At 40.8% G+C, this 21,971-nt stretch overlaps 1 protein-coding gene across 1 annotated transcript in view; it reads left to right on the forward strand.

Moving 5' to 3' along the window:
* The window catches only part of DYM (dymeclin), a 225,360-nt gene that overhangs the window by 21,230 nt on the left and 182,159 nt on the right, over positions 1-21,971 (forward strand). Inside the window, exons 4-7 of the mRNA XM_031045692.2 lie at positions 3,858-3,910; positions 4,550-4,643; positions 5,929-6,062; positions 14,136-14,208. Of these exons, the coding sequence (XP_030901552.2) occupies positions 3,858-3,910; positions 4,550-4,643; positions 5,929-6,062; positions 14,136-14,208 (354 nt within the window). The remainder of the gene's footprint in view (positions 1-3,857; positions 3,911-4,549; positions 4,644-5,928; positions 6,063-14,135; positions 14,209-21,971) is intronic.

The raw sequence follows: 21,971 nt of genomic DNA on the forward strand, positions 1-21,971 counted from the left end.
TATAACTACTATTGAGTGTGCATGTGTTGGGTGGTGTTCTGCTGTAGTTCTTCCTCACTAGGTGTTTCCATTGGACAAACTGAAGTTTTGCAGATGATGTTGCCTAGTTTTGAGTATGGCAAAACTCAATTTTGTGTCCTTGTTTTAGGAATAAGAGGGAATGGGCTGATATACTTTGTTTTTTGGTAAGCAATCAGCTTCTTTTTTTGTTAGGAAAAAGAATGACTCAAGTGTTAAAAGCTTCGCTGAAGATCTGAAGGTCTTGCTTGGCTTACCACTGTTTTTGATCCTGGCAACTTGTAGAAATGGGTCAACTCTGGAATTTGTTTGAGGACTTTGTGTAGCTTTTAACAAAGGGAAGAAAAAAAGCCTTGTAAGAATGCTTTATGTTAAAACCTGACTGCTTAGAAATCAGGGCAAAATGAATGAACTGTAATTAAAAACTGAATGTCTGCATTTAATGTTTAAATCCTAGAGGAATTACAGTAATCAATCAGGCTATATTACAGAAGTCCCCAGCATCTTTGGGTAGCAGGGTGTGGGTCACGTTGTGTTGGATTACAACTATTCAGTACCTAAGAGCTCTCTTCTGAGTTGGTGCCCAGTGTAACATTCACCCTGCCTCTCAGCTCTTAGGAAGGAATACATACTGATGACAAGCAGCCAAACAGACAAATATAAAAGTATTTTAAGAAGTGCAGAAACTCCTTGTTTCCCATGGGCTTAGAAAACTGTGTTGTCTGTAGTTGCTGGCAAGGTGTTTCAGCTTTATGCCATTTGTTTTTTATTACCTTGCATGTGTTTAGCACTGAAACAAGAGACCACCTTTGAGAGCAAGTCCAGTGTTTTTCAAGTGTATATGAAAGTGTAAGTTTGTGCTTTCTGAAACTTGGGCTTAAAAGCAATTTTATAAGAGAGAAACAAATTCTGATATTTGATATATATAAAAAAAACCCAGTCTCCATACTCTAAAGTTGTCTAAGGGTATTCAGCTGTAGATGAAGAGCTGTCCCTGCTGTCAGCTCACTACACAGAAAATGAGCCTGACACAAGGGAAAATTTGCAGGCATCTTAAAACTTAATTTATTTCATGTCTCCATCTCGAAGCATTTCCTTTCGAAAAGGTTTGAAATAATTCTTTTGGCTGCTATTTCTACCAATATCCTTACCTCTTTCAGTTCTCAGGAGCTCAGGCACACCTCAAACTCAACAGCTTCTCAGAGCACAGCTCCACATGGGTTTTCAGCAGTGGAGCTGGCTTACGGGCTTCCCACACAGCACCACAGTTAATCTCAGCTTGATGCCACAGTTCTTAGGACTGTGCTGTAAACTGGATTATCATCTAAATTTAAAAGCAGAAAGAAGGGGGACTGCTTCCCCCACCATTGCCTTTTAGAAATCACTGGCAGAGCTGTAGGGAGTTGTTGAGACAGGGTTTTGAGCATGTGGGACAGAGAGTGCATGCAGGACCGTTCCTTTTTGCCTTCAGCCTCTGCTATTTTTATATAAACCAGGTTACTCGTCAGAAATCTTAATGCTTGGGAACAACAGCAACTTTGGCAATCTAATTATGGCAGTATTAAGCTCTGCAATATTTTTGTACGAGGAGAACTTGAATGGAGGCCACACCACTGACTTTTATAGGCTTAGTTACTTATTCAGGTTTCATTACATTGCCACTTTCCTATTTATTCCGAGATGGTGATTTTCATACCTTTAATTACAAGGATGTAGCTACGTGTGCTCCGAAATCATTCACCTTATGTTACGTACTGTGTTATATTTGCAAGCATCAAACTGTTTAGGGGTTTTTGACTGTCTTTTGATTTGGGGAACCACAGAAGGACTGCAGTTCCTGTAGGTCAGACTGCATGTTAATTGAGTCTGTGTAGGAGCTGTATGGTCTTCTCTGATACTCTGAACTGTAGGGCCTATAGCAATAGGACAAGGGGTGATGGTTTTAAACTAGAAGAGGGGAGATTCAGAATGGATTTTTTTGTGATGAGGGTGGTGAAACAGTGGAAAAAATTGCCCTTTAGGTGTTAATGTTGGGACACCTTTGTACTGCTTAATGTGGCATTGGACACAATATCTTATTATTTGTCTTTTTTACCCACCTGTTACAGAATAATATATTTCCCATATATTATTCTGTTTTGTATTTAAAGATCAGTTACTCTATTCTGATAGGTTTGTAGTGATGGAAGTATATAAATGTCTTTTTATGTGTTTGACACTGCTGGTATTTACATTCAATGGTGGTTGGCAGGTTCTGTTTTAGTGCTTTATTGTTCTTTTCAGCAGATGGTTTTCACTGGGGCGTACCAACAGGCAGGTAATGGAGTTATGAAAACTTTGGTGTATCGGATGTGATTGTTGCATTAGTGAATTAACATTAATTACAGGAAAATGGTGCTTTTCTTGAGGTGAAACGCCAAGTTGAAGATTCTTTAATTTATTCTTCTTTAAAAGATGTTATTTCATATGATAATTCTTGTAAAAATTCAGTTCTGTCTGTAGGTTGCCATTTGATGTGTAGGTTCAGTGGCATCAAACTAAGCATGTCATTGTAGAATCATAGAATGGTTTGGGTTGGAAAGGACCATAAGATCATTCAGTTCCACCCCCCCCGTCATGGCCAGTAACACCTCATACTAAACTGTGTTGTCCAAAGCTCTGTCCAGCCTGGCCTTGAACACTACCAGGGATGGAGCATTTACCACCTCTTTGGGCACCCTATGTCAGCTCCTCACCACCATCACAGTAAAGAACTTCTTCCTTTTATCTAGCCTGAGCTTGCCCTGTTTCAGTTTGAATTCATAACCCTTTGTCCTATTGCTGAAGTCCCTAATGAACAGTCCCTCCCCAGCATCACTATAGGCCCCCTTCAGATACTTGAAGGCTGCTCTGAGGTCTCCACGCAGCCTTCTCTTCTCCAGGCTGAACAGCCCCAACTTTCTCAGCCTGGCTCCATACAGGAGGTGCTCCAGTCCCTGATCATCCTCGTGGCCTCCTCTGGACTTGCTCCAGCAGCTCCATGTCCTTTTTATGCTGAGGACACCAGAACTGCACACAGTGCTGCAAGTGGGGTCCCATCAGTGCAGAGGGGCAGAATCCCCTCCCTAAGCTGCTGCTCACACTTTGGGGGTGCAGCCCAGCACACAGTGGGGGTTCTCAGCTGAGAGCACACACTGAAGCCTGCTGATGTTCATTTTCTCATCAAGCAGCACCTCCATGTCCTTTTCTGCAGGGCTGCTCTGAATCTCTTCTCTGCCCAGCCTGTCACATTGAAGCCACAAAGATGATAGCAACATGAAGCGTGTAGTGCCATCACTTCACTTTGACAAACAATTCACGTTTGGGTATTAGTTTCCTGTATTATAGTCACTGTACTTGAAATGCTTCTCATGCTGCCTATTACTAGGATGACTGAGCACAGGAATGGCTTCCCCAGAGAGATTATGGAGTAACTCAGAAGCTACCTGGTTGTGTTCCTGGGCAACCACCCTTAGGTGGCCCTGGTTGAACAGGGAGATTGGGCAAGATAACAGACCTCCGGAGATCCCTTCTCACCTGAACCACTCTGCGACTCTGTGATATCTATGTAAACCACCTCATCATAGAATCAGAATGGTTGAAGGGACCTTAAAGCTCATCCACCACCCTCACAGGGAAGAACTTCTGCCTAAGATCTAACCTGAATATTCCCTGCTCAAGTTTAAACCTATTACCCCTTGTCCTATTGCTAATGGAACAGTAAAACTAGGTGCTTCATAGAAATATATGAATTTTCACTTCAAATGCAGGAACCCAGTTGCTTGTGTAACCATGTTTATTTTCTTTTTCCTCTCTCCTAGTGCTGACTTAAAGCTCTTGGAAGAAGCCACAATCTCAGTCTGCAAGTCTTTAGGTGAGAATTTGTGACATCTTTTTTTCCATGTGCTTAATCAGAAAAATTAAGAAACATCATTCATGTGCACATCCATGTCTTTAATGTACCTAACCTTCTTTCCATGTGTAGTAGTGTAAAGAATGTGTTTTGTATATATATATCCCTGACTTTTAGAAGCTTCCATTGTCAGTTGTTTTGTAGAGCTTGAAATAACTGAAAGATATAAAACAAATAATTCCATCTCTAATATGTGTGTGTACTCTACCCTCTAAGTTGACCAGTAAAGGATAAAGGGTAAAAGGAAGGGATAGTTTAAATGTGATCAGTGATGTTTCAAGAAGGTAAAAACTAGTTATGAAAATCTGCCCACATCTCTGACAGGAGACTGTTGTGCTATAGATAAGTCTTGAAGTGAAAGCAGTAGGAGCTCTACATTTGGGCTATTTTAAATCTAGGCTGAAAAGTATGTTTAGAGAACAGTTATGAAGTAGTAAAGCATGTACTGGAGAATCTTAAAAGAGCATCAACAGTTGTGCAGAAAAACTGGATATACTGTGCTTTAAGACTTTGAGATTTGGTTTCATTCTGTGTATTTTTTGAACTAAGTAGTGTCAATTAGAAGTGCTATATAATCATATCTTATTTTTCCTCATTTAGTTGAGAAGAATCCTCGAACAGGAAACCTTGGGTCATTGATTAAAGTCTTTCTTTCTAGAACCAAAGAGTTAAAAATTTCAGCAGAATGTCAGAAGTAAGTGCCCAAGGAGAAAAGCTTTTTGTGCCATTTCACTTCTTAAATGTTGCTTTTGTTGCTAGCTCTTGAGTTTTTTACTTCACTAATAAGCATGCTCACAGACCAAAACTTAGAATTCTCTTAAGTTGTTATCTGAAAAGGAACAAGTATCTAGTGATTTTCCAAACACAGATTAAGTGTAATAGGTAAGTACATCACTGGGGGAAAAAGACATGTTTGTGTTCATCCTGCATTACACAAATACATTTGTGTACAGGTGGTGTAACTTCTGGTTACTACTGGTTTAGAGCTGTTTAAACACCTGACCTGTTTAGCTAAATTTTAATATGTGAACCAGTGTTGATAAAAATATGGAAATATTTTAAATTGGATTGGATTTGAACACAAACTTCTGCACAAAGACTTTGCTTTCAAATCATATTGTGCAACTGCCATTGGTTTTGCTTGCTGCTTCCAGCAGTAGTAATGAACTCCAAGGGTTGTGTGTAGCACTGTATAGTTTTTGCATGAAGCTTTCTGTAATTGTTCCTCCACACCCGTAGACAAATGTCCAAGTCTCATCAGATCTGGGACTTCAAAAAGGAAGATTTTCGCTTAATGCCCCTTTGTACCAGGACTGTCCTCAGCCTGGATAGCTCCTGCTATCTTAGTCCAAAACATACCGTGAAAGTACGGGTTCAAGCAAGAGCTTGACTATGTGATGTTATATGGGCTTCCCAGCAGATGTTTACTGGGACTCAAGAAAACATAAAGAAGCTATAATGCCCTTGCATTCGGAAAGCTTGGAAAATACTTGTATGTTGCATAGAAAGATCTTGCTGTATTGTGCTCCTGAAGTCCATAAATGCCTATGGTCACCTCATGGCTGTTTTGACTGGGAAGAGTGCTCAGGGAGACAGAATAGTTTCTCTGTCTGAAACTGATGAAAATTTGCAAATACCTTGGTGGCTTGAGTCCATAGAATGTAGAAACCTGTACAAGTATGCTGAGCTACCTGTTGAGCTCTTCAAAGAGTGGTGCTTCTGGCAACTGTGGTGTATTTTAACACAACAAATTTACCAATAAAGTTGTATTCTCTTGGGGGAAGAAAAAAAGTACTGCTTTTGAAACCATTTCCAGTTTACTGTATCATCAACTGAAGACTCCATGCTTGAGCACTTTGGCTTTTCCTTGCCTTAACTGTAGGAACCCCTTTGTCTCTGGCATATATTAACTTGTGGCTTTTGATGCAGGTTAGCAGGTTAAGCATTATTGATTCTTCTTTGTTTCTGCTCTTTCCTAGTCACCTCTTTATTTGGCAGGCTCACAATGCACTGTTTATTATTTGCTGTTTGCTGAAAGTATTCATCAGTCGAATGTCAGAGGAGGAGCTGCAACTTCATTTTACTTACGAAGACAAAGCACCGGGCTCATACGGTAGGTATACAATAGTGCTAGTGAAGCATATATCCCACAAGAGACTAAAAAGTTCTTTGTCAGTGTTGGTCGACATGGCATTCAGGAGCATGATTTAGTGATGGCCTTGTTAGTGTTAGGTTAATGGTTGGGCTTGATGATCTTAACTGCCTTTTCCAGCCTAGGTAATTCTGTGATTCTGTGTTTTGTTTAGGCTAAGAATCCCAAATACTGCTTTAAAACTGTAAATGAAGTACTCATGAGGTTCCTTACAACATGCTTACAATCTGGGGGAACGTGTGAGGTTGAAAGTAGGTAGTAGTAAAATGGAGTTAGTTCCTTTGGGGTCTGAATTTTGTGTAAACCATCTTCCTTTGTGTCATACATATGAAGGAGAACACCTTCAGAATGTGATGAGAGCTTTTAGTTACACATTAGCTGTTGTCATCTCCGAGAATTAAATCTTTGTTAACAAGCTGTTACAGGTTCTTACAGCAAAATAGACTTCTAGAGTAGGTTTAGGGTTGTTTGGTTTATTTTTTCTTTAAAGATTTGTATTAAGTTTAACATGGCCATTTCTTTACAAACTTATTTTGACATTTATTTTAAACAGTTGTTCAGAAGTGATGCTGTAGACCTACCTTAGCTTTAGTCATTTTCATACAGTTTGAAAGGTGCTAACAGTCCTCTTCAGAAAATCAGAACAGAGTTGGGATAAAGCTGACCATGTATTACTATAGGAACAATTATGTTGCAATTATTTAGTGTTTCTTTTCACATATGTTTCATAAACCAGCAGCAGCCAGGGGTTGGAATTGATGCAATTTTCAGGAATCTAGAGAGGGAAAATAACAGTACTGTGGTTAGAACTGACTCATTGAAAAGGCAACTGCTGAAATTTAATTAGTGGGCAGTAGTTTATGCAAGAGTACAGGAAATCTCAAAGAATTTAGGCAGAATGTTCAAAACCAAGTGCATCTCCAGGAAATGGTTCACATATTAGAATCATAGAATAGATAGTACTGGAAAGGACCTCAAGATCATCCAGTTCCAACCCCCACTGTCATGGGCAGGGTTATTTCACACTACACCATGACACCCAAGGCTCTGTCCAACCTGCCCTTGAACACTGCCAGGGATGGAGCATTCACAACCTCCCTGGGCAACCCATTCCAGCACCTCACCACCCTTACAGTAAAGAACTTCTTCCTTACACTGGACCTGAACATCCCCTGTTTCAGTCTAAACCCATTACCCCTTGTCCTATCACTACAGTCCCTAATGAATAGTCCCTTCTCCAGCATCCCTGTAGGCCCCTTCAGATACTGGAAGGCTACTATGAGGTCTCCATGCAGCCTTCTCTTCTCCAGACTGAACAGCCCCAACTTTCTCAGCTTGTCTTCATACAGGAGGTGCTCCAGTCCCTGATGATCCTCGTGGCCTCCTCTGGACTTGCTCCAACAACTCCTTGTCTTTCTTACGTATTACACCATGCTAAAGGTGACAGGGAAGGTGTTCAAGTAATCTAGCTATTCTGTTTCTGCTATCACATCATTCTGAATGAATGAATGATGTGAATGCGTTCAAAATCAGTTTGATTACCGCAAAAAGAATGTTGTAACACTGTCTGCTGCAAATCTTTGTTAGTCCTGTATCAAGACACTCTACAGAACACATGATAGCTAATGCTGGCATAGGAGCCTTGATTGCTTTTGGTTTGTTGTAAAGATACTGTTGAGCTTGTAATTGCATGTTGTTTGTTGCATAAAGCCAAAAATGGTCTTGCAAGAAGAACTGGTATGACAATGGTAATATGGTGTGAGTGGAGTATGGAAGAACAACTAAAGCATCTGACTCTGGATTTCACTAAACAGTCAGTCCAGCAAGGGTACGTGTCGGGAACACCTTATAGCTGCTTGCTCATTGAGTAGGGAAAACTGTTCATTAAAATCTGTTCTCTTCCTTGGCACCTGCCTTTGCTCTGGGGAAAGCAGACTTCTGGTGCCAAAAGATTAACTGCTACATGCTGAAATGGTTTAACGTATTTAAACGGTGCTGAGTGATCTCCAAGAATGAAGTCACCTACCTGATGTGTTAGAAGGGAACACCTACTTATAGAATCATGGAATAATTCAGGTTGGAAGGGACCTTAAAGCTCATCCAGCTCCAACCCCTGCCATGGGCAGGGACCCCTTCCACTGGAGCAGCTGCTCCAAACCCCTGTGTCCAACCTGGCCTTGAACACTGCCAGGGATGGGGCAGCCACAGCTCCTCTGGACACCCTGTGCCAGCGCCTCAGCACCCTCACAGGGAACAGCTTCTGCCTCAGAGCTCAGCTCAGTCTCCCCTGTTCTGGCAGGTTCAAGCCATTCCCCTTGTCCAGTCCCTACAGGCCCTTGTCCCAAGCCCCTCTCCAGCTTTCCTGCAGCCCCTGTATGCACTGGGAGCTGCTCTAAGTTCATCACGGACTGCCTATGTGTGTATACTTACATTAAAGAACATTGCCCACCTCTTGCTTCAGTGGTATAGTGCAGCAGGTGGAAAAGCTGATATGTTTTGTTAGCTTGCCCCTGTAATCTTTATTCCTTATGCTGGGGGTTCCTCGCAGCATGGTACGAAAGTGATTCTTGTCACTGGGGTAGATCCATGTTTATACCATGTCTAGTAGCACTTGACTGTAATTCACAGTGACATTTATTAGCGATAATTTTGTGCATATTGATGGCAAATGTACTTAGCAATTAACTTTGAGCAGATTGCTCGCTGGATGTTCTTGATTAGGAAGGTAATTGTGTGTGGTCTGCTGGTGAGAGCAGGGGATGAAGGCAGGAAGCAAGGAGCTTCTCTTCGGCTCATGTGGCTCCAGTCTGCGGCTGCTTTTGACTGGTTTCCAGTTGGAGATGGTTCCTGTGACCTTCCTCAAGATGTTGAGGTTCATAATGTGTTGTATTTTCAATAGTTACTGGTTTTGGTCCCTAGCAGATCTTTACATAGGTTTTTTGAAGTATTTATAGAGCGTGGTAATAAGGTGAATGCCCTCCTATAGCTTTTGGCTTACATATAGGGAAAGTGATATATCATGAATGGAGTATAATAAACTACTGTTGTGTTAAAGCCTATTGAAGTGTGCAGAAAAATAATGAAATGTGGTTTTGTTAGTATTTTTATAATTAAATCAAGTGTATCTTTATTTTAACTTTGGCAGTTAAAGCGTGACTTGTTATTGTGAAGTTTATACAGATTTATTAGTGCTTTTACTTAAGTTTAATGTATTTAATGCTGTCTTTGGTGAATATGCTTTTTAAAAAATTCAAGCTTTTCTGTATTGTCCTTGCTGTCTCTACATTCACCAGAGCTTGATGATATATTGCAGTTCTTCAGTTGTGAGCATGATAAAACAAACCTTAGAAAATACATAATTCTATGAACTATATAAGGTAAATAAAATATGCATATAGATAAAAGCTTTCACAGAGTGCCTGAACTTTGAAGTACTGTTTGCTTATTTTCTTACTGGCTGGTGAGTAGTTACTGGAAAGAACAGTGCAACTAATCAATAACACAACCAACCTCTCCTGTTATCCATGTTTTAATGCCTTGTTCAATCTCACAGCCTTCTAAAGAGAGGTAACAATTCTTTTCAGGATCATGTTAAAATCTGGGAATCACTGTGGTTGTGTGTTTGAACCAAGAGCATCCCTTTTTTCCTTCTTGGTGAAGCTTATGTCCAAGTACTGTGTTCTCTGGGTTTAAAAGTAGCATACTCAGAAGTACATAAATGCAGTGTCAGCACATCAGGCTGCTCACACTGCAGTTGGTCAGAGCCTCAGCATCTGCTGTGTGATATTTGGTATGACAGGCACAAGTGTGTAGTGTATGGTAGTAATGATGAATGGAAAATGTCCTGGCATTGGCTATTCAGGAATATACCTTGTATTTTGGAAGATTATATATGACATAGCCACAATTGTTTAGTTAGTAGTTTTTAATAACTCTCTTATCTTGAAGATTTCTCCTCCTGGATTTGCAATTTATGCGCTTTTGCTTTTTCTGAACGTCCAATTTGTGCTTTTCCCAACTAGACTGTGTTTTAAGCTCAGAAGAAAGCTGAGCAATTGTGCTTTGTGTCATGAAATGTGATTATTAAGGTTTTTCATTTTCAAGTTTGAGTCCATAGGTATGTTGTAGCCTATCATTATAAAGTTGTAGTGAAGAAATTGTACGTGATTAGTCCCTGCTAACAGTGTTGTTTATTGAATTCCTTCAAGAATCATCTGACCATTAGTAGAAACTTGTTCCTTTTGACAGTTTTCAGAAGGTTCTTTAGTCCAGGAAGAGCAACTTTTGCCTTTTCATCCACAATTGGAAATTTGCTTATAGCTTTGGAGGATTTTTGTTTTGAGGATATATTTGGGCAGGTTCAGCCTAGAGAAGAGAAGGCTCCTTAAGGGAGCTCCTCTGGGAGAAGCTCCAGTGCCTAAAGGGGCTGAAGGAAAGCTGGAGAGGGGCTTGGGACAAGGGCCTGTAGGGACAGGCCAAGGGGAATGGCTTGAACCTGCCAGAACAGGGGAGACTGAGCTGAGCTCTTAGGCAGAAGCTGTTCCCTGTGAGGGTGCTGAGGCGCTGGCACAGGGTGCCCAGAGAAGCTGTGGCTGCCCCATCCCTGGCAGTGTTCAAGGCCAGGTTGGACACAGGGGCTTGGAGCAGCTGCTCCAGTGGAAGGTGTCCCTGCCCATGGCAGGGGTTGGAACTGGGTGAGCTGTAAGGTCCCTTCCAACCCAGACCAGTCTGTGATTCTGTGATGTGACGTTGAAGATTGTTGATGGTAGGAAAATCCTCATAGAGATTTCAGCCGTATTCTTTAACATTCAGCAAAAAATCTGGATATTAATAAATCCTAAACTGGACTCAGCATATGCAGATCTAAGGCTGGAGTTAGTCTGGTTGACACAAATCATTCATCTTTCAGTGAGGCTTCCTCTGTCTGTATCCCATAATTTTGGCACAGTCTTTTACTATTGTGATTCAGAGGTGTAAGAGAGCACATGCTGTTTATTATATTCTGGATCAGACCATCAATGCATTTAACCTATTTTTGACCTGCAGTAAGAGACTTTGTACTCTGTAGAGAAATTTCTATCACTCAGGTGCTAAGGGCAGTGTTTGTTCTATTACAGCAAATCTGAGGACACAGAAGAGGGAATAAATAACAATACATTTACTTCAATCCTCAAATGCTTTCATGAGTGCTCAGCTGTCATATAAAAGGAATGAGGGATGGTAGTTTATGTACTTGTTATTAACACTTGTAAGTGAAAGTTGGGAGCTTTGGAGAGCCCACAGAGCTGGAGATAAACCACAAAACCCAAAGAAGCTTTAAGTCCACCAGTTGTGGAACGCATTGAATGGATGGGGTTTAGTTACTGTTTGCAAGTAAGAGTTTATCTCCTTATTGGTGCCTGGGTTCTATCCTGTCTATAGGAGCAATAGGGAAGAAAAAGAACCTTGCTCTGCCTGAACATCTTATTAAGAAGCACATCCAGCTGCTGCAGCAACCTAGATCAGGTTTTGATACACCAGCAGTTAGGTTCTTGAGAGGAAAGACTGTTTTATTGTGGATGTTAAACCCTGCTTCATGGCCAAGGATGGAGCTGGGGTTGTTTCAGTAGAAATGGAGTCTCTTGGCATGTGTATTGTCCTCTGGGTAAGCTGTTTTGCTTGTGTAGTGCTAATCCAGTGTCTGTAATGTGTATAGCTTTGAAAAAGGTTAAAAAAATCCCAAATTATGTAAAAAAATGCCTAAGAAATCTAACCCAAACAAACCCCACCAAAAAGAAAACCCACAGTGCAAGTAATGCACATGTTTGAGGACTTAAATATATTGGTAAAAGATGGTACTTCAGCATAACAGCACATTTGAAAGCTGTGTGTGTTTGCAGTTACTTCTGCATGCAGCAGACTTTAGAGGATGCACCTATGATTCCTCTCTGTGCAGGTCTGCTCTAATCTTATCTGGACAGATTCACCCTTTACTTATTTTCCCCAAGGCTTTACCACGTGTCTTTGATCCAAGTATGTGATCTATTAATGTGAATGAGTGTTGTGTGTATTGTCTCTATCCTGCTATTGAAAAGGGCATTGTTTATGAAAACACATAGTGTTCTGCGTTTATAGCTCTCTCTCACGTTATAGATTTGGCATGAGTTCGCCTCATTGTCTTGGCAAGACAAGGATTAAACAAGAATGCATGTGTCCCAATAGGGAAAAGGATACATTAGTTATTGTAGCTGAATGACATTGATTACAGCAATTAAGCCTTTTTTTTTATTTTTAAAGAAAAAATAGTTTGAGAGCAGAGCAGGGAAAGCTAACATCTTCCATTCTATGTGATTGTACTAACTCAATATTTTTGTACTTTATTTTGATTAGACTTTGGGGAAAAAAGCCCTCTTTCCTATTGAGATAACATTAATCTGTCTTCAGATGGGTTGTGTATAACATGGTGGGAGAAATTATATTCTTAAAATGCACTCACTTTACTTTTTTCATCCTTTTTCCTCCTTTCCCTCAGTTGTTAAGAAAATGAGGCACTTTTTGGGAAGTAGTCTTGCTCTATAAGCGTTTTCTAGATTCAGAAAACCTTAGAAAACTGTCACGTTCCAGTTACTTATAGAATACATTATCTGGGCTTCATTATTGGCTGTGGTTCTGTCTAAGGTTAAATACTCCTAGCAGTTCTCCTTTTTTTTTTACTAACAGGAGCTACATTGTGTTACTCATGGGGGATTCTATATAAAGGAAACCACGTTTCCGTGATAAAAACCTGATTTCCTTTAGAATGTGCAGTTCACTAGGTGACAATTTTTAATGTGTTTTTAATAAACTGATTGTGGAAAGAAATAATTTTGCTTTATTGTGAATATTCCCTCTAGTGTGCTTCTTAAAATTGAGTCCTGGCTTCAAGAACAAACTTGGGTTAAACAGAGTAACACTGCCATAACCTGGCTGTAATGTTGTGTTTATTGCAGGACGTATTTATTTGAAAATACAAAATAAACAAGCTTTTGGGTAATCATTGAGTTGTAATGCAGAGGGGAAAAACTGTGCATGCTTTTAGGCCATTCAGCACTATAAAACCCTACACTTCTTTGTGCTGTAGGTTTCTCTTTATAATTTTATTTTGAAAGCAGAAAAAGATTTCTTTTTTCTCTAGTTTTATGTGACATCTTCAAATTGTTTAATAAGCTTTTTCCTCAGTAAGTCTTGCAAGTTTTCATTACAGTTGCTTTTAAAAAGTGTAAAATACCACCAGTTTTATTGCTTAGAATAGTTGAATTTTTTAAATAATTATGCATTTTTAAAATAATCTCATGCATTTTGTCACATTGTGTGTGAGTAGAGAATAATTTCTGCTCACTTGAAATGCGATTTTAGAAATTCACAAATCCTTATTGTAAAAATGTGTGAAACCTCTTCAATAAATAAAAATGTATTCATGAAAAAGTAGTGTGTACATTTGATAGTGTAAGAGCAACAGTGATGCCTACAGCAGGCTGCATTCGTTTGAAGGATCACAGTTTAGAATATTGTTCAGTGTATGTTAGGCAAATGGAACAGTTTTCTGCTGTCTCTACTTATTCTTTGCTTGGGATTAGAAAAAAGTGGGAAGATAGGTGAAGTACAGGGAATTCTGAGATGAGACTTTGAACTGTAGAACTGAGAAAAAGTCAGTAGTGATTAGTTCAACTGTTAGTAGTAATGCCATTCAGTATGACCCTAGATAAGTAGGAAAGTAAGGCTCAATGTGCTTAATATTAGCATATTTTTGCAGTACCAACATCTCATTTTCCAATTGTTATTAGTTATATATATATGTTATATATTATGTATAAAAGGGTAAGCATCACTGTTACCCAGTGATAATCCCAAGTGCTTTCTCTTTCAGGAAAGAATGCCATCTACTAACCCAGACAGAATTTATCTTCTGATGCCCATTCCTTATTTAAAATACTGATTGTCTGGATCTAGGTGTATAAATCTTTGCTTCCTTTTGGTATTTGAAAATCCAGAAAACCTTTGTATGCTTCTTTTCAGGAATAGAGTGTGAAGACCTCATAGAAGAATTGCTGTGTTGCCTTGTCCAGCTCATTGTTGAAATTCCTCTCTTGTAAGTTGGCTTTTTCCTTTATCTTTTTCTTGCCTCCTTGTATAAACTGAGCATTTGAGAGAATATAAAACTTAGAGTGATGGGGCTCTAATGTTTAAATACTTGTGTTTGAATGCTCCATGGTCAGTACTGATAATGATAACCTGCTGCCAGTACCAGCCCTGAATCTTCTGTTGGAAGAAGTACTTGGGCATCTCACACACGCTTCAATTCAACAAGAGAAGTTATCCTGTTTATTTTGTAGTAGCTTTGACATTTGTTTGAGGAACCTCTGTGGGCACGCAGGCAGTTGCTGGTAACTTATGGCTGGAAATGGTTGTGCTGACTGTACATGGAGGGGTGCATTGGGGTGTTGCTTCATCTTTCAGGGATGCAGCAAGGTGCAAACTGAAGTTTGTCTTACACAGTTACATGGCTTTTGAACTGCATGTGCATTAAAGAAGTGTTATCAGTGAATTGAAATATCAATCTGGAGAAAAGACCAATGAGTAAGTGGGATGTTTCTGTAGATCTCCAGATCTGCTTACCTAGTTTTTTTCATGCATCTGCTGTATTTGAGGTATGTTGACCCCACATCTCATTGGGATATGTGTCATGAGACATACTGCAGTATTACATGAAGGAGAACTGATTTTGTTCTTGGGAAATAAAAATCGTTTTACACACCTGTCCTGATAAGTTTTAACCTCTTTTTTTTCTGGAAATAAACTTTATCAAAGATAGTGTTAGCAGTATTAGATGGTACTGTGCCTAAAACGTGGTGCCCCAATTAAAGGATCACAGCTTTAATTAACAAGAGTTTCAGATTATCCCTTACAGTGTAGTGTAAAGCTCTGCTGATGATTTAGTTTTTGTACTTCAGATTGTGCTTTAAGTTGGAAAGCTGACAAAGATGCAGTGGGTTCTGAAACACTGCCCTCATTAAATACAACTCTGTCACCATTACATGAGGTTTTTGTGTTGGTAGTATGTAATGAATTAGTGATATGATTTAGAGCGTCATTCTGCAGAGCTTGTCAGGACTTCCTGGAACAGATACACTTTTTGTTTGGAGCAGATTAAAGGAAGTATGAAGGGTGAAAGGACTGCGATATATGGGCAAGTTCATAAATCCTGCAGGGTTTTATTTTTCTTTCTTCTAAGCCCCAATGTGTGCATGGGGTCCAATATTACTTACTTTGTCTTTCTGGCAGAAAAAAATCTGCGGGCATTATTGTTCTTAACCCTTTTGAACAACTCAACCTGTCAGCATCTCTGTTTCTTTGTGAATGCTGTTGCTGGGAATGAAAGTAGCTGTTGAAAGCACTTAGTTTACTGAATAATATAGTGATAATAGTGGTTTATATAAAAAAAATGACAAAGCCTGTCTATAATCTTAAATGTTCAGCTTAGAACATATTCACTTTCCATAAGTGAAAGTTGTGGAAAGTTTGCGTTTTGGTTTGTTGTTTTTTTTTCAAATAGGTTTCCTTAGCTATTTTTTTTCTTGAAATGGGATGCTACTGAACTGTTAGAAGGATACTAAAACTTAGAAAAGTGATTTATTGTCTTGTTCACCAGTATAACATTCGTCACAATGTGATAATGCCTTAACTAACAATTTTATCCCTAAATCATCAAAGGGGGAGTAGGGTGGGGGAAAGGAGATATGAAAAATCTTGCTTTCTGTAATACACAATCCAGCTCTTCATAAAGATGTTATAAACCTGAGGTTTTTGTTTGCTGCAATTTTATTTGCTGGAGGATGATTAAGATTATTTCAGTAGTGAGTTTACTTTTTACTTCCCTCCTTTTCCTTGGTCAGATTTACGCTGTAAATTCTTTCCCTACTTTGTATCAAAGGAATAGTTATTTTCTGTCTTTTGGGTGGAATAAATCAAGAAAAACATAAGCTACTATGTGAATTTTGGGAAGGAATATATTATATGTAATACATGAAGTATTCAAACCTTGGGATCATTTGCGAGAGGATAGGCAGCCCTGGCAGCATACCGTGGCACTGCTAACAGGGAATCTGTAAAGCTGCTATTAAAGATGAATTTCTGTTGTGACAGACCATTAAAATAGCCATGCTGAGCCTGTCTTTGAAGTGTCATTCAGAATAGCAAAGTTTTTGTTAGGACCACTCAATAGCCTGAACTGTGGATTGTCACAATTTGTGTGTCCCTTGGGTTCTGTGGATGCAGTTTCATGAAGGAGTGGATACAGCTGGCAGCTGCTGTCTAAATATATTGCTTCTCTACACCCTGGTTTAAGCTGCTGTTTTTCCTCCTTCACTGAAATACTAAGATTATTTTTAAACCATCAAAGACCATCTCAGTGTCTGACATGCAGAAGCAGAGGTACCTGTACAGCAGTCCTGTGCTCTTTGCTTTTGGAATGGTTCTAAATGTCACATGGAAATGGCTTTAACCTGCTAGAGGGGAGACTGAGCTGAGCTCTTAGGCAGAAGCTGTTCTCTGTGAGGGTGCTGAGGCACTGGCACAGGGTGCCCAGAGAAGCTGTGGCTGCCCCATCCCTGGCAGTGCTCAAGGCCAGGTTGGACACAGGGGCTTGGAGCAGCTGCTCCAGTGGAAGGGATCCTTGCCTGTGGCAGGGGTTGGAGCTGGATGGGCTTTAAAGTCCCTTCAAACACAAACCATTCTATAGTTTGGTATGACTAAAACCAAGTGTAAGAGTTTGGGCTTGGTGGGGATGCTGAGTTCATGAATGCTTGAGTCTTTATGGAGTGTGGGCAGATCTTGCTCACCTTTGAGCTTGCTCTGCAAGAAGCTTTATTAGAACAAGCTCATGTGTACCTAGAAAATAACCTACAGAGAGATTTTGACAGTGCAGGTGGGCAGTCTAGCTCAGACTGAATAAAGAAGGTGTGAGATGGGGAAGAAGTCAAATGGCAAATCTGTATCTCACTACTCCATATCCCTTACTATGAAATGTACCTGAAGAACCAGAATGTGTTGTCATTGGGAAAGGCTGCAGAGGTATGCAGCAAAGCATATCTAGGGGTGTCTCAGAATTGTGTATGGTGAATATAAGACTGCTTCTCAAAGTTAGTTTGTACTGGGAAAGGTAAATGCTTTAAGGCAGTTCGACTTGGCATAGCTAAACCAGGTTGTAGGAGAGACCGTGGGGCTCTGCAGCATTGTGGCTCTGTACCTGAGGCTTATTAAAAGTATCTTGAATTATCGCTTTGAAAAACAGGCCCTGCTGCATTGTACAGAATGCCAAGGAAGAAGGTTTCATGTTTAATTTTAAGACATTTTATAGAAACTACAGTATTATTGCTTTTCAAGAATTAGACTTTTGCAGTCCCTTATAACATTTGTGTTATGGTATGTTGGTGTTTGATTTATGGCTCCCTTGGGTATGTTATGGATACTCAGCTTTTTCTTTGGTTTTGTTAATGTTAGCACTCAAGAGTGTACATTAATGGTTAAAAGTGCATAATCAGCAAAAATATGCCACTTCAGTATTTAATTGTATGACTTTAATGTAGAAACTATTGCTAACGTTATGTTGCAAGATAGAGCTCCCAAAGTTAAATTATAAAGGCTTCTTTCAGCAGCTTGTTAAGAACTGGTATACATAACTGAACATCTGGTTGTTATCAGTAGGTTTTCACTTCATTAAAATCTATAAATGCATATGGAGGAAAAATGAAATACCATGATTTAGTTGTGTCACTATTGAGTAGCACCCTGTGGTGCCAGTAGAAGTTAGTTGATATTTCTAATACATTCCATTGTTTCCTGTAGTTACGATTGGCTTAGGTTGTAATCTCAGTTATTTCCGACTGTAAACATTAACAATGTTTTGTTGTATTTAAGGATGTTTCACTGCATTTCCTGGGAGCTTAGAAGTTGAACATAGGAGGGAAAAGGGCAATATAACTGAGTATAAATCTCTACAGAGTCCTTGCAGTGTAGAGTGCCGTGTTGAGAAGTGTTTAGGCTTTTTTTTCCTGGAAATTGTGAGCACTGAAGAGGTTAAGAACTGTTTTCTCTCCTATTTCATGGCTGTCATATTTTTATTATTTGTTACTCTTGGAAAAAAAGGCCAGAATAGCGCTTCTTGAAAAAAGGAGCTTTAATCAAGATTGTAGTAGCTCCAGTATTTGAAGAGCTATGGACTTCAGCATTTTTGGCAGTTTTGTCTAATCATCAAAGGGAAACTTCCATCTGTTGAAACTTAGGTTGAAGCAAGCGAAAATACCCAAACTGCGAGAGATTTGTGTTCCTTCACTTTGAAGATCCTCAAAGTTTAGGACTCCTCTGTGTAGGAGGGGTCTGGTGAATATAGAGTTTTATTTACTGCTGAACCTTGTGGTGGTGCATCAAATAAAAAATATTGATTTATATGGAAGTTTTTCTTCATCACTCTCACATCCTTTTTTCAGCTGGCAGATGTGTGGCCTCTTAAGTGAGTAAAGGTCTTAAGCAGCAGAACCTTTATCTGTATCATGTATTTTTCTTCCTGTTCTAATTATATTCTAATTTAGTTTTATTTCAAACTTAGATAATAATTTCTCCATGACCTGTCTTTTCACTAGGCAAGGTTTAACTGACATGCAACTTGTAACAACCTTTGTAATCCCAGAGCATATTATTAGTGGTGTATGGTATCTATCATACATTGGGCTGTATGTTCAGGCTCCTAATAATCTGCTTTCTGTTATTTTGGTTTTCAGTCCTGTTTTCACAAAAGACATTGGATGCATCTTGAAACATATGCCTGCTAGTATTTGGGGTTTGTCTCTGATCTGGACAGCAAAGATAGCTAGGCACTGAGGTCAAGTACATCTCTTTTTGGCATCTTAAAAGTTTGAAGACTCCTTCAAATCAATGACAGTGACCCCATTGACAGCCCTAAGCCTTTTTTCTCCATTGCCTATACAACTATGAGACCCAAGGATATTATTGCTGTCACTACATCAAAATGGCTGTCTTGGAACCACAGTGGTGTCTTGAACACTGCCAGGGATGGGGCAGCCACAGCTTCTCTGGGCACCCTGTGCCAGCGCCTCAGCACCCTCCCAGGGAAGAGCTTCTGCCTCAGAGCTCAGCTCAGTCTCCCCTGTTCTGGCAGGTTCAAGCCATTCCCCTTGGCCTGTCCCTACAGGCCCTTGTCCCAAGCCCCTCTCCAGCTTTCCTGCAGCCCCTTTAGGCACTGGAGCTGCTCTCAGGTGTCCCCTTCAGGAGCCTTCTCTTGTCCAGGCTGCCCCAGCCCAGCTCTCTCAGCCTGGCTCCAGAGCAGAGCTGCTCCAGCCCTCGCAGCATCTCCATGGCCTCCTCTATATGAATTCTCCATGTCCATCTTCTCTGTAGCTGTCTTTTCCCTGGATGTTGAAAGCTACACAAGTCCGGTCACTGGAGCTGTCCATTTTGAACTACTCTCTTGTGTTCTGTTGTTCAAAAAAGTGAGGTCTTCCATTTAGATTTAGTGTCTACTGCAAACAAGACTTGTTGATATGAAAGGTACATGCAAAAGAACATAGATATTAGGAAGAGTCGAGGAGTTCTAAACCAGCAGAGGAAGGAATGCTGGTTAGGTGAAAATGCACACAGCCACATAGTTTCAGATGGCTTAGGAACAGGTCTGGGAATAAGCAGTCTTGAATCCAACTGTCATTTTCATCCTTCAGATACTCCTTTTGGTGTATTTCGACCTGTTTTATTTTCCCACTCTCATTCTGTCTCTCAGTTAAGAATACCCACTGCGAGGGAGATGCAGGAGGAAATGTCAGAGATGCTCTCAGCTTCCAGTTGGTGTTTCTTGAATGCCCCTTTGGGACATCTCCCCAAATGTTTGGAGTCGGCTATAATGAGCACAGTGCATTATCAGCTGCCACGGTGCGTATGTGCCATCAGTGGGTGTAAAATCAGGAGTGCTTCCAAGAGAAAAGATTATGTTCACTTTGAGTTGTTGTACTTTATCCTGACACTGATAACCAGATACTCCACTTGCTTTTCAGTAAAACTGATCCTATTCACTGTGGTGACTCCTCTTTCACCTTTCTGGTGGGCCCTCAGGAAGCAGGGAAATGAAACCTGGTTCCTGTATGATTTGAGAGTTTTTGTATGAATCAGCCCTTTTGGCAACTCTCCTAAATTAGAAAATTAGTTACCTTTTAACCTTTTAATACTTGGAGTAGACAGCGTTGGCTGGGTGAAAGTTCAGGAAAATATTTAAACAGGGAGGGGGCTTGCTCTGGTGGTGTGAGGTGAAATTCGGAGTTTTGTTCCTGACTGTTGAGGCTGTTTGCTATGTAGGTGTGAAGTCATTTATGAGCTCTCAGCCTCTGTGTGCTAAGATATAGAAATAGCTGCGTTTCATTGAGTAATTAAAGTGTTTACAACACTTTGGAGTTGTAACTGGAGTTCCTTAGCTGAGATTTTCCTGTATATTGCCTCTACATCTTGGTTCCTCTATCACAGACCTTCCTCTCATAGGCAGGGAACGAAGCTGGATGATGGGATGAGCATCAATGCAGTTGTGAGCGGTGCTTGGCGCTGGAGAGAAGCCAGCAGCAGCAGGATGTTTGTTGACAGATAGGTAGATTGTTGAGGTTCTTGGTGGGTGATGCTGATAGAAGGTCATCCACATTGTTCTGAATGGGAAAAGCAGATGCCAGGATACTGGGAAGCTGAGGTTTTGTCAGGACCATAGTTCTTGTTCTGGCATGGGATGATTGCATCATTTGGAAGCAGTAGTTATGATAATACCTCTTCCCTTACCAACTTAGATATATAAGCTGAAGGTAGCATCGGACTCCTGCAGATTGCTCCTGTTGTTCTTATTTGAGTCTGCAAGAGCAGACAAGCATATTTTAGGGGTTTTTTTTGTATTTTCCTATAGGATACAATTAATAAATGACCTTGCTATTGTGATCTCCCTGTTTTGGTCTGCTTTTGACTCTAGAGTTTTCTCTGTAGATCAGAAGAAATCTGCTTCAAAACCTAGTGGTGTGGTGTCTGTTTGTTGTGTAGTACCATTTAGTGTGAGCACTTGTCTGTGGGTGCATGTAAGTCATGGCAGGTGTTCAAGCCAGTGCAACTGGAATCACAGAACCAATCAGGCTGGAAAAACCCTTTAAGCTCATCCAGTCCAACCATTCCCAAGCACTGCCAAGGCCACCACTAACCCATGACACTGAGTGCTTTGCCTACGTGGTATGTGAACACTTGCAGGGGACAGTGACTGCAGCCCTGCCCTGGGCAGCCTGTTCCAATGCCTGAGCACCCTCTGGGGCAGGAATTGTTCCTCAGCTCCATCTAAACCTGCCCTGGTGCAGCTTGAGGCCGGTTCCTCTTGTCCCATCCCTTGTTCCCTGGGAGCAGAGCCCAGACCCTCTTGGCTTCATCCTCCTGTCAGGCACTTGTAGGGAGCCATCAGGTCCCCCCTGAGCCTTCTCTTCTCCATCTGAACCCCCCAGGTCCCTCAGCCGTTCCCCATCTCTCTTGTGCTCCAGGCCCTGCTCCAGCTCCTTTGCCCTTCTGTGGCCCCGCTCCAGCCCCTCAAGGTCTCTCTTGCAGTGAGGGGCCCAGAGTTGAACACAGGATTCGAGGTGCAGCCTCACCAGTGCCCAGGGCAGGGGCACAATCCCTGCCCTGGCCCTGCTGCTGCACTGGTGCTGATTCAGGCCAGGATGCTGGGGGCTTCTTGGCTGCCTGGGCACAAGCTGCTCATGGTCAGCTCTGTCAATCATCACCCCCAGGTCCTTTCCCATGAGCAGTTTCCAGCCACTGTTCCCCAAGCCTGGCGCA

The sequence above is a fragment of the Melopsittacus undulatus genome, chromosome Z (assembly GCF_012275295.1).
Source record: "Melopsittacus undulatus isolate bMelUnd1 chromosome Z, bMelUnd1.mat.Z, whole genome shotgun sequence".
NCBI classification, from domain to species: Eukaryota; Metazoa; Chordata; class Aves; order Psittaciformes; family Psittaculidae; genus Melopsittacus; species Melopsittacus undulatus.